At 38.6% G+C, this 12,099-nt stretch overlaps 1 protein-coding gene across 1 annotated transcript in view; it reads left to right on the top strand.

Annotated features, from left to right (window-relative positions):
- LOC121653681 (adenylate cyclase type 1-like) overlaps positions 1-12,099 on the top strand; it is a 57,086-nt gene that overhangs the window by 25,332 nt on the left and 19,655 nt on the right. Inside the window, exons 6-9 of the mRNA XM_042007322.1 lie at positions 3,988-4,146; positions 7,948-8,089; positions 9,227-9,382; positions 10,252-10,446. Coding sequence (XP_041863256.1) covers positions 3,988-4,146; positions 7,948-8,089; positions 9,227-9,382; positions 10,252-10,446 — 652 coding nt within the window. The remainder of the gene's footprint in view (positions 1-3,987; positions 4,147-7,947; positions 8,090-9,226; positions 9,383-10,251; positions 10,447-12,099) is intronic.

The raw sequence follows: 12,099 nt of genomic DNA, 5'->3' as shown, positions 1-12,099 counted from the left end.
AAAAGTTTATTTGAGAGTACAGATAAAGATTTAAGTTAAATTATTGTCCTTCTAGATATGTTATTTTCAGTGTTTTCAATCACCAACCTTTAATGACAGCAGCATAATAAAATAAGTTGAAAGACAGTCAGGTTTTCTATTGTGTTCCATCAACTTCCTTTTAATGAGACTTTTTAATGGCTTGGGAATTGAGGATACTGATCATTGCAGTTTTCAAAGGAATCTTTGTCCATTCTGGCTGAAGCAGAATGAGGTCTGGCATCAAGATTCAAGATTCAAGATTGTTTATTTGTCATATGCCGGTTCAACACAAGGTCAACAGTGCAATGAAATGCTGGTCATTCTGCTGAAATAACCACAGACCTACCTGGAAAAGGTGTCTGCTTGATTGTAGCCTATATAAGATTTCAACGTCCACGTCTGCATCTGCTTCAAATGTACCTTCACCACATAGGAAGTCATCTATGCCACAAACACTGATACCCCCCATACCATCACAGCTGTCTCTGAACAGCCTGGGTGCTTTCTCTCATCTTTGGTATGTAGAAGCAGATGTCAGCTTTTTTTTTTCAAAAGCAGCTGAATTATGGACTTATCTGACCACAGAACCCAAGGACTTTCTGTCCACTTGGAATAAGCTGGTGTCCAGAGAGGTTAGTGCTGTTTCTGCATAGAGCTGATATTTGGTTCCTTCTGTAATCCAGTTTCAGGTTACATTTCGGGATGCAGCAGTGGGCTGTGTTGACTAAAAATGGTTTTTCAAGGTTCTCCTGAGCCCACGCCGCTGATGTGAGTGTGGTGGCATTATGGATTCTCCTGCCTGAAGAGTCAAAGGTCACAATTATTTAACAGTGGTTTCTGTCCTTGTCCTTCACACATTGGGACTCTCTAAATCTTTTACAATATTCTGCTATATACATGTTAAAGAACAAAACAATATTGCACAGAGAAACTGTTTCTTATAACTTTCTGATGATTCTCCAATAGAGTTTGGCTCTAAGTTGTATCTCCTTGGCAGATGTTCCTTTTATATTCAATTGTGGCACCCTCACCAGGGACCAATTAATCTGCTGCTTGGAGAATCTCTAGATTTTTTGAGGCCAGTGTAGCTGATCAAGAAAGAAGCTAAAAAGATTTTATTTCTACTATGGATTACAACCATATAAGCAGCATGTTCTGTTTTGTAGTATTTATACAACCCAGGCAAGTTTTCAACAATGATTGCAAAAAGGTGTGGCACACTGACAAGAGTTCTTTTTCAGAAAGGTAAGCCAGGGAAATAACACTCACTTGCATATGTGCATAGCACCCACCTTCCTCTACAAGCATGTTAGCACATAAACAGCACCTTTACTTTATTTCCTTGTGTGAACACCACCTGTCATGTTCTCTCCCTACTCCTCTGTCTGAGTGGATGGATGCTGCGGTAGGAGTCCTTCATCTCAGAGGACAGGTGGTGCCATAGACATTTGTCTGTCAGTTTGTGTGACAGCCCTCCTTCAGAGTGATAGGCAGAGTACATTTTATTTTCCAGCTTTCAGTTAACACATACACACAAACACAATTTGTCAATCCCTTTTGCTGCTCTCTGTTTCCTTCCGCGGCTGAGGTGGCAGACCTCCCGCTGATGACGAGAAGCTTATGTGATGATTTAATGGAGAAGGGAAACTTGTTTTAGACTTGTGGATGCACTGCAGAGTAGTTGGTACTGTGCTGGAGTTGCACTCTTGTATGGCTCTCATTTATTCACTTCAGGAAAAAAGACATGATTCTGTCTTGAAAATCACCAAAGGGTTTTAGGAAAAATTCCAAAACTGTGTGAACACAGTTTGAACTGTCATCAACAAGTGCAAAATCTTAGAAAATTCTTACCAGTCTAGGTTTGGGGCACACCACAGTATGGAGACAGCACTGGTCAAAGTTATAAATGATGTTTGAAGCAAATTACAACAAAAAAAAAAATTTATATTCTTGTACTCCTTGACTTTAGTGCTGCCTTTGATACTGTCAACCATGGCATATTTTAAATAAACTTCATAACCACGCTGGCCTCTGTGTTTCCCAAAGCTAAATTTCAAGTCTGATTCATTTTAACCTCTACATGCTGTAACTTGGGACCACCATCAGGAGAAGAAAAATAAACTTCCATAGTTTTGCTGATGATACACAGTTTTATATTGCTGTGTCTCCTGATGATATTCACATAATTGATTCACTTTTAAACTGTATTTTATATAATAAGACATGGATGGCAGACTTTTCTTGAGGCACACAGAGAGGAACTGTCTTCAAAGCTCAAATTACTTTCTTTTAATCCATCAGAGAAGTGAAGAACCTTGGTGTTATTTTTTACTCTGATTTCACTTTCAAAGTTCATATCAGAAATATAATAAAGACAAGGGTCTTTCATTTGAAGAATATCTCCAGAGCAAAACAGTTCTCTCTTTTCAATGTAGAGATATTGATCCATGTTTTTTATTTCCTGTATAATTGATTATTGTAACACTTTTCTTTCTGATCTTCCTAAAAAGACTGTAAATCCGCTACAGCCATTACAAAATCCAGCTGCTCGTGTGCTCACAAAGACTAGAAAGAGAGTTCATATTGCACCAGTTTTAAAATCTCTTCACTGGCTTCTTGTGTGGTTCTGAATTGGTTATAATGTTCCTTTGTTAGATTTCAAAGCCCTTAACTGTTTTAATTTAAATCATTTGTCTGACTTGCTTTTAGCTTATGAGCCAGAGCTCTCAGGTCCTCAGCAGCCAATCTGTTAATAATTCCTAAATTTAAGACCGTTTTTATTCTTCGTTGTTCTTCCCTATGTTTTTTTATTTATTTATTTATTTTTTTTAACAACAGAAAGCCCTTTGAGTTGCAAATCTTCAGTATGAAAAGTGCTTTAAAAATAAAGTTTGGCTGATTAACTGAAAGCCCTACCAAGCCAAGAAGAAGCCATGTGTGAACAGAAACACCAATAGACTGAGGCAAAGTGGAAAGCAGGTTTCTGGTCAAAATTTAAAATTTTTAAATCTGTTCACAAATCATGGACATCGTGTCCTCTAGACTAGAGAGAAGTGTGGCAATTTAGCTTGTTTTCACTGAAGCATGCATCTCCTGTGGTACGGGGGGTGCTTTTCTGGCTATAGACCTGGAAAGGCTCCATCCATATTGAAAAAAAAATATTCAGGTTTTAACATACAATCCCATCTAGAAGAGAAGGCCTTGACTATTTCAAGAAGACAATGCTGGTTTGCAGCATTAGCAAGAAAGACCCATGTCTGTTAAACAGCTGAAATCATACATCCAACCAGAATGAGACAACTTTCCTCTCCCAATGTTGAGAGAGTTGCTCCAGCAGTTGGTCTTTTCAGTTCCCAGATGTTTAGGAAGCATTGTTAACAGGAAATGGGATTGCTATGGGGCAGCTGTAGCTCAGGAGGAAGAGCATCCATCTGTTAATCAATCCCCAGCTTCCCCAGACCACATGTTGAAGTTACTCTGATGCATCAATTAGTTGTGTGGAGGATGTAAAGTGTATACAGACATATGCCTAAGTGCTATTTGAGTGTGTGTGTGCGTGTGTGTGTGTGTGTGTGTGTGGATTTGTGAATGGGGCTAAAATGATAAACAAGACTAAAAAGGCACTCCTTTCATCAAATTGAATCCTCACATTCTCATCATACCTCTTTATTTATGATATTGTTTTATTCTTATAGTTAACTAAAGGCCAATAAAAGGCATTATTAATTCACTTTCTTCAGTTTTGACCATAAATGGTAATAAACATTGGATCTTGGTCTTGGTGACTGGTTTCACAGTTCTTATTCCTGAGTAATCATCACATAGAGAAACTATCACATTTATCAGAGTTAGAAAAACATCTGTCATGGCAACAAGAATAGATTGGACCAGATAACTTTTGACTCAGCGTACCAACTTTCGCCAAAGTGAATTTGATCCCAGCATTCAGATAATGTGTCTTCTCAGGTCGGTGGTGGAGGCGACGGAGGTGGATCTGAACATGCGTGTTGGTCTGCACACAGGACGGGTGCTGTGTGGCGTGCTGGGCCTGAGGAAGTGGCAGTATGATGTCTGGTCAAACGATGTCACACTGGCTAATGTGATGGAGGCTGGAGGGCTGCCTGGGTCAGTACAGACTTTTACACTCTTTCAAAACAGGCTGGAACACAACACTCATTAACACATAGAGTTTCATGGCACCAAAGCCTCGTAATTCAGCATAAACAGCAATAAAATGTATTTTTTTCATGTTCATGTTCATTATAGACTTTATTTTGCTTTTATTGATTATGGAAAGCATTTTGCTTGCAGTTGGGGTCTTGGGTCCATGTATGATTTGTTCATATATTGAAGTTTTTCAGAGTGTTTTTCCAATTTGATTTGAAGTTAAGATTTGAAGAAATTTCACTATAAATTGATTTAATATTTAATTAGTCAGATTTCCGTAATCCAGAAGGTGCAGCATATTCTCCTTCTGTAGAATGGGACTGTCGTTCTGGTCGCTTACTGTCAATATCCAAGCCACAGAGCCATATAACGTACTACAGCCTTTCTTAAACAGGGGGTCCCAAGATAATTTTAAGAGGTGGCCAGGTCATGGTAAAAAAACATACATTTTTATTAGGGCTGTCAGAATTTATGCATTAATACAAAGAATAAATATGTGGAAAATAACGCTTTAATTTTTATAAACGCATTAACACATACACATCAAAGTCATTACTCATGTCATATTAACCTGTTAAGCCCGACGGACACACCGGTGGGTCCAACAGGTGTAAACACAAGTTCATGTGTGCAAAAATGTTACTCTAGCGATGTTAGGATATTTTATTTATAATGTGTCTTAAATAAGAATACCTAATGCCACTAAATCAACTCTTCAAGTGCATTTGGTCAACAAAGAATTTGTTTAATAACACTTTTAAATACGTATGCCACAAACAACAGCGCGACCATAACCAGTAACACCCAAAACAAAATGCAACACAACGCGTGATCCGTTCACTCCGCCCCAACATATTGGGTATCAAATGAAACTAGAAAAGCTGCACTTTCATATGATACCAAGCTTAAAAAGATATTCGCCAAGCACCTCACGTCAGTCTCAAAACAAACACAAAGCTAACCGTCGCATATCACATCTAGCCTTATCAGATAGCATGTTTATCACCAAATACAGCACCAAATCCCAAAGCTATTCTCACAAACAGCCACATTTTTTATTTCCTTACCTTTTTGTGGTCATTTTCAGTCTGTCCACACTGTTCTTCCACCAAAACTCACAGCGTAGTAATCCATAATGGTGAAACTGCATCATGCGCTAACATGTCATATGCTCCCATTCACAGCCATTTTGTTGTCTTGTTGTGGGTCTTGGCAGTGTAAATAAAGTTTGGTTGAATTCTACATCTTACAAGCTTTCCGACGATATCTTACACTTGAACGACACTTTATCTGTCAGGTATAAATGCTTGCACGTAAACAAAGGAGCATCATTGCCATTTTGCTGCAGTTACACACGTGGGCGCACCGGAAAGAGCGAATATCGAACAGCGTTCATTTCTTTGCTTCATTATAACTTTTTTATCCATTTAGAACGAAGGATAAAAGCCATAAACATGTCCAAGAAATTACAAAGAACCAAATACACCGTGTTGGAAGTTCTGGAGGAAATACAGACACAGCATAATTTGGCACAGTTTGCGTATCCGAGTGGCCAAATGGAAAGTCTGCCTGGTACCATCCACACTAAAACCTACATAAAAGCTATGAGCTTTGTTCTGTTCTCATGAAACCTTGTACAGTTGTAGTGAAGTATCTTATTCTCAACATTTCATAATTAGAGTAACTTAAAATACATAGATTAGAACTATACTTCATTGCAGCTGTAAGCAGACTGCTCTTTGCTTTAGGATCCAAGCATGGACAGGCTTATAGGCCTCTAGGAGTATCTAAACATAGCATTGTGTAAGACACACTTACAGTAGATTGTTTCCTTATAAAGGTCTGTCTTAAAGGACTGTACTCTGCAACTTAGAAACGTTCCCAGCACAGGATATAAACATGAAATTCGGAGAAGAACACACGAACATCCTATATGTAAACTTGTGTCTGATCTATGATTGGCCGATTCAGGACTGAGGAATGTTCTTTGTTTGAAAACTATAAAAGAGAGACTTACACATCTAGTCAGGGGGTTTTCTACGACTGGCTTCAGAAACCTCACAGAGATGCATATCTGTTTACGATGTCACTTTTTGTAATAAACCATCATCATTTTTACATAAAGCTGATGTCCGGAGCTCTTCTTTTACCTGAAAGTATTTTTGTCACAGCATAAGCCTAAAGTAATTTACTACGAAATAGTATGATCCAGAGAAGAAGATCTTCATATGATGAAGTCATCATATCACAGAAACGGCCATGAAGACACCGAGGACACTAAAGGGGAAACCACCGTACAGCACAGAGAGAGGAGAAGTCATCAACCAGATGATGGCTTCACAAAACTATAGAATGTTATTAAGGACAGTAAACTACAAAATGCCACAACAGACTATTTCTCCACAACACCTGCTTCCACAAAATAAACCCCACCATGGCATCCAGAGTCAGAAAGTACTCCACAACAGTAGTCAAGGAGTTGCTGAATCCATGCAGTGGTATCTTTATGCACAGAATGATTTCTGTCATGGTGTTTTCATCTGTGTACAAAAAAAAAAAAAAAAAAAGTTCCAAGGATATTTTTTTTAACCTATGGTTTATGACAATTTGCACAGACATATTAACATTCACAATGTTTCTGACACTGGATTGATATTCCATAGGGTCTTACCTATCCATTGAGACCACGCTTATGTATATTGACCTAAAAATTACAGAATTATTGTTGATTTAATTTGGGTAGGTCTGTTCAGGCAAACTACACCTCCAAAAACCCTAGGGCTTAAAGGGTTAAAAATCCAAACTTGGCATTATTTTGGCCAAATTTGGCGAGAATTTGGCCAAAATAATTGGCGAGAGAAGCTGACTTTGGGCATGTAGGCGTCTTGTCACGGCGGTGAACTGAATCCACTCAAAAGTTCCAGTTTTTATTAAGAATTTTGTTGTAAATAAAACATTAGTTTTTTTCTCTCAGTCCAGTATCTGGCTCGGCACTCCTTGAGTCCAACCTGTTTAATCCTAATATATGTGTTTTTTAACCATAGGTTTAAATGATTAAAATTATTTTATTCTGTGTTTGAATGAGTCATTCATAACGTGAACTTGTTTAGAACTAGACTTTTAGAAAAGTTTGATCAGATGATTTGCTACTTGAGAGTATTGTAGCACCTTCAAAATTGTCATCATGATTTGACCCACAAACAGCAAAATATCAAAGCCACATAAACACAAAGCCACATTACTGACTAAACCTGGTTATATCTACCCAAGAAGCTGCTATGTTTCCAAGCATGGAGCATTCACAACGCCAAGAGGAAAGACGTCAGTAATCACCTTATTCAAAAAGTTACTGCCATGTAATAATTTGATTCAGTTGCAGTCATTTTTAAAAGGATAGCATCTGGAGCTAAAAAATGGAGAAGATTACTGGTATTAGATTAATGTCTCTTCATTTAAGAAACTCGTGTACAGAAAGAGGCATATTTGCATTTAAAAAGCAGTAAAATGAGATCCCTTCTTTGGTCCCATTTGGTCTTGTTTCAAGTAAAGTAATAAGATTTTAGAACAGATTAAATGAGGCATTGAGATGAAATGTTTCTCACTGCGAAGATTTTTCTTTTTTTTTTTCTTTTTTTTTTTTTTGCAAACCGAGGGTCTATTAGGCTGATAAAAATAATGAGGGAGATAATGATTTGAGACCTCAGCAACATACTTTAATCACTAACTGCTTTTTATCCTCTACTGTGCTTGTGCTCTCAGCAAGGTGCACATCACAAGGACCACCCTGGAGTGTTTAAATGGGGACTACGAGGTGGAACCAGGCTTTGGCCATGAGAGACATTCCTTCCTGCAGAAGCACCACATAGAGACATTCTTCATAGTGCCATCACACAGACGCAAAGTATGCCGGATCTGTTTCTTTCCTGCATTTTCTCTTATATCCAAACAACTTGAGAGGTGACACAGCTGTCAGTGTTGTAATAGTTAATCCTCTGATGCAGAGAGGGAGGCAGGCCATGTGTTAAGTTGCCATACACATAGCTAGTATCACTTTCTCACACCAACTGCACATGTGCACCAGCAGTGTGTGTGCGTGTGTGAGTGTGTGTGTCTACTCATAGCGTTTTAAATCCTCAGAAAAATCCACAAGCACATACACACAAATGTATACTAGACATAGTCAGGTTTTAAATCATCATATACTCACAGTCTACTGTAAAACCTCACTCAAGCCTGTTTTTTCATGAATAAGGTAATTCTCCTCAGTATTGTTAAGTTTTTATTGAGTTTTGATTGAGATTTATTTATCTTTCTTTTTTTTCCAAAATGATTAACTCCGTGAAAAGACCCTGATCCAGGGTTGGACCCTTTTTTTTCAGAACAACCTTAATTCTTGGTGTCATAGATTCAAGAAGGTATTGGAAAGATTCCTCAGAGGTTTTGCTCCATATTGACATGAGAGCATCACACAGTGGCTGCAGATTTGTCAGCTGCACATCAATGATGAGAATCTGCCATTCCACCACATCCCAAAGTTCTTCATCGTGTTCAAGAAAGCAGTTGGAGGTGATTTGAGCTTTGTGACATGGTAGCCATCAGAAGATGCTACACTGTGGTCATAAAAGTATGGACATTGTCAGTAACAATACTCAGAGAGGCTGTGGCATTTCCCTTGGTTGTTTGAGATCCTGTTGCTTTTTTATCATCTCCAACCAGTTTGCCCATTCTCTTCTGAGCTCTGACATCAACATGGCATTCACGTAAAGATACCATGCCACGTTCAGAGTCACATAAATTCCCTTTTTTTCCTCATTCTGTTGCTCAGTTTGAACATCAGGAAGTTGGCTTCATCATGTCTACATAACTAAATGCATTGAGTTGCTGCCATGTGATTGGTCGGATTAGGTATTTGTGTTAACAGAATTTGTACAGGTGCACCTAATAAAGTGGCCAGTGAGTGAATATTTGCAGAGAAATGACTCATCAGTTGTTGAGTTTTTTTTCTTCTTCAGGACTTCTTTATGATGCATGTTTCCAGATCTTTCCTGGCATTATCCTGTCAGACATCAAACCAGCCAAAAGGATGAAGTTCAAGACGGTGTGCTACCTGCTGGTGCAGCTCATGCACTGTAGGAAGATGTTCAAGGCTGAGATCCCCTTCTCCAACGTCATGACCTGTGAGGACGATGATAAGGTGAGTGACACAAGCAACAAAAGAAGCATCTGCATTGTTCTGCTTTGAATGTAATATATTGTATGTTATGCATGTAATCAATGCTTTCTAGATTATTTAGGGAAAAAATCCTTCTTAGATGTAAAATCTGCTCACAGCAACAAAACACATGAATCAGAATTTTTGATTCATATTATAGATGCTGATTTAAAAAATGTATTGAAAAGTACAGAAGTGCCTTTGACATTTGAAGCACTCTTTTACTTCGACCAATTTTGCATGTGCATAAGAGCATGAATTATTGCATTCTGATGTGTTTTTGTTCCATTATGTGTTTATGTGTTTATATTAGCTTTTGATCCAGTATGATGCAGCTGTGAATCAGTCACATTAAGGGCTGCATGGTTCAGTCCTCCGTCAGTCGGTTGGTGCAAGGCAACTGGGGTCATGACATCACAGTGTCTGGCTGTCAGAAATAGCCTGCTAGCCGTAATCCGCTCCGCTTTGTGAGCTCGGCCAGGCATTAGAGCGTCATGGCTCTGACGAGTTGCATTATGAATGCTGGTAATCATCCACAGCCTGGTATCATCTCCTCTAATAGCATTAGACACATTGTTACATGATTATTCAAGTCACCAAAGTCCTTGACACAGAGACGATTGTAACAGAATCATGACTCCAGAATTTGCTGAGCTTTACGTATTTTTTTCTAGATGCATCATCCTCACTTGGTCAGACCACCTTCTCTCTTCTTTCCACAAGTATTTGTTTAGTTACAACAAAATGTCTAGAATCTTAAGTTCAGCAAAGTTTGCATTTATATGCCTCACCACATAAGGCAAACTTGCCCTTTGCAGAACTTGATTTGCTGTCGTTTCTGTGCCTGACAGCGAAGGGCCCTGCGGACAGCGTCAGAGAAGCTGAGGAGTCGGACATCTTTCTCAGCCACGGCTGTGCAGCACTCGCCAGCCACAAGAGTCAACCGCTACATCGGGCGACTCATTGAAGCGCGGCAGACCGAGTCAGAGACATCGGACCTCAACTTCTTCACCCTGTTCTACAGGAGCAGAGACAGGGAGCGCAGGGTGAGGCTGTGTATCCATGCACAGCAGCTTTGATTTTTATTTACAGCAGAAAGCACATGTAGCAACTTTAGTTTGCTCATTACACATAAGGCAAGATGCTTCGTGACTACATGTTCTGCTCTCCTCTGTCTTATTCTCACACAACACACCCTACACAGTTTATAATTCCCTTTCTCCCACGGCTGTTGTCTGTGATGTCTGTATGTGTGTGTGTGCGCGGTTGTATGAGGAATCCACCCACCCTCTCAGGAGGGGATGCAGATAATGATTTGGGAACGTCTGAACAGCACACGTGATACCGTTCTCATATGTGTGCGTGGGAAGTGTTATAAAGGAGTCACAGAACAGGGATAGGTTTGCGTGTGTGCATCTCTGCAATGTAGCCATCAAACTGCTTGCAATGGAATCAAAATGTAGTCCAGAAGTGTTTAAAGATGTTTAATGCATTTTTTATGTGTGATTCTTCTAAAAAAATAAAAAAAATAAAAAAAATAAATAAACAAATAAATAAAAAGAAGTTGAGAAAATGAATGGAGGGATATGTATAATAAATGTATTTTACTCTCACACATGAAAAAAGGTTTCTTTTTAGAAAGTGTTGTGCTGCAAGCCTAGATCTGATTGTACAAAAGATCTTCAAAAATCCAGTGCTAAATTATTGTCAAAAAGTTTATTCTGCAACATTAGACCGTTTTCATACCCAGCATTTTTTTTTCTGGAATGTGCATCAAGGATATTTTATTAGGAAGGGAAAAATCTTTCTTCCTCTGTTGTTGTCTGGATTAAATCATTTTCATTTTTGGTGTACAAAAAAGACTTTAACTAATGTAATTATGTAAACCATAATAAATAATAAATTAATAAAACGCAAACAAAATAAAAATAAAAAAGATAAAGATAAAAAAAAAAAATTAAATCTCCAAATATTCACCTCATTCAAAATGAGGCAATATTCAAATTAGGGTGTTTACTTCTGTTTTTTTACGCTGCATAGTTAAGGCCACATTAAATTGTCCTACGTAGGGGATATTTCTACCAATGCAAAGCTCTAAACTTGAATATTTGAATTAAACTGGATTTAGGTGAGAAGTTTCCGCTTAGGGGCATAAAATAAGCATTCATACATTAAAGGTATGTAAGAATTATTGACATCTACCACACACATAAAAGGAAAACAAGAAGAGAGTCACCTCATTAACTTCTAGCCAATCACAAACCTTAAAGGTCCCATATTATGTAAAATTCACTTCCTAAAGTTTTTCTAACAGTCATGTGTCCTCATAGCCTGTGTCTGAGCCCCAAAAAACAGAGATGAGAAAATTCTGTCACCTCTCTCACTTGCTTGCTCCACTTTTTAGCGAATGTGTGCTCGATCAGGTGAGTTTGAGATCTTTCCTTTTGTGGCCTCACAAAGAGAAATCACCACTCCCTAAGGTAGTGGATACTACCATTGACCTGCCCTCCCCGGCCAGCTAAGCCTGCCCTCAAATATCACTGAGCGGGCACCAAAGAAAGCCGATTCCTCTCCCAGAAAGGGGCATGGACAGGCACCACTCAACATTTAAAGTTCAGACACACAGAAACAGCCCGTTCTTAGTACATCTCACTAGAGCCAATTTTTGAATGGCTGAAATTAAGGACCAAGGCTGAATT

Source organism: Melanotaenia boesemani, chromosome 14, assembly GCF_017639745.1.
Source record: "Melanotaenia boesemani isolate fMelBoe1 chromosome 14, fMelBoe1.pri, whole genome shotgun sequence".
Lineage (NCBI taxonomy): Eukaryota > Metazoa > Chordata > Actinopteri > Atheriniformes > Melanotaeniidae > Melanotaenia > Melanotaenia boesemani.
This window is presented reverse-complemented; position numbering and strand designations above follow the sequence as displayed.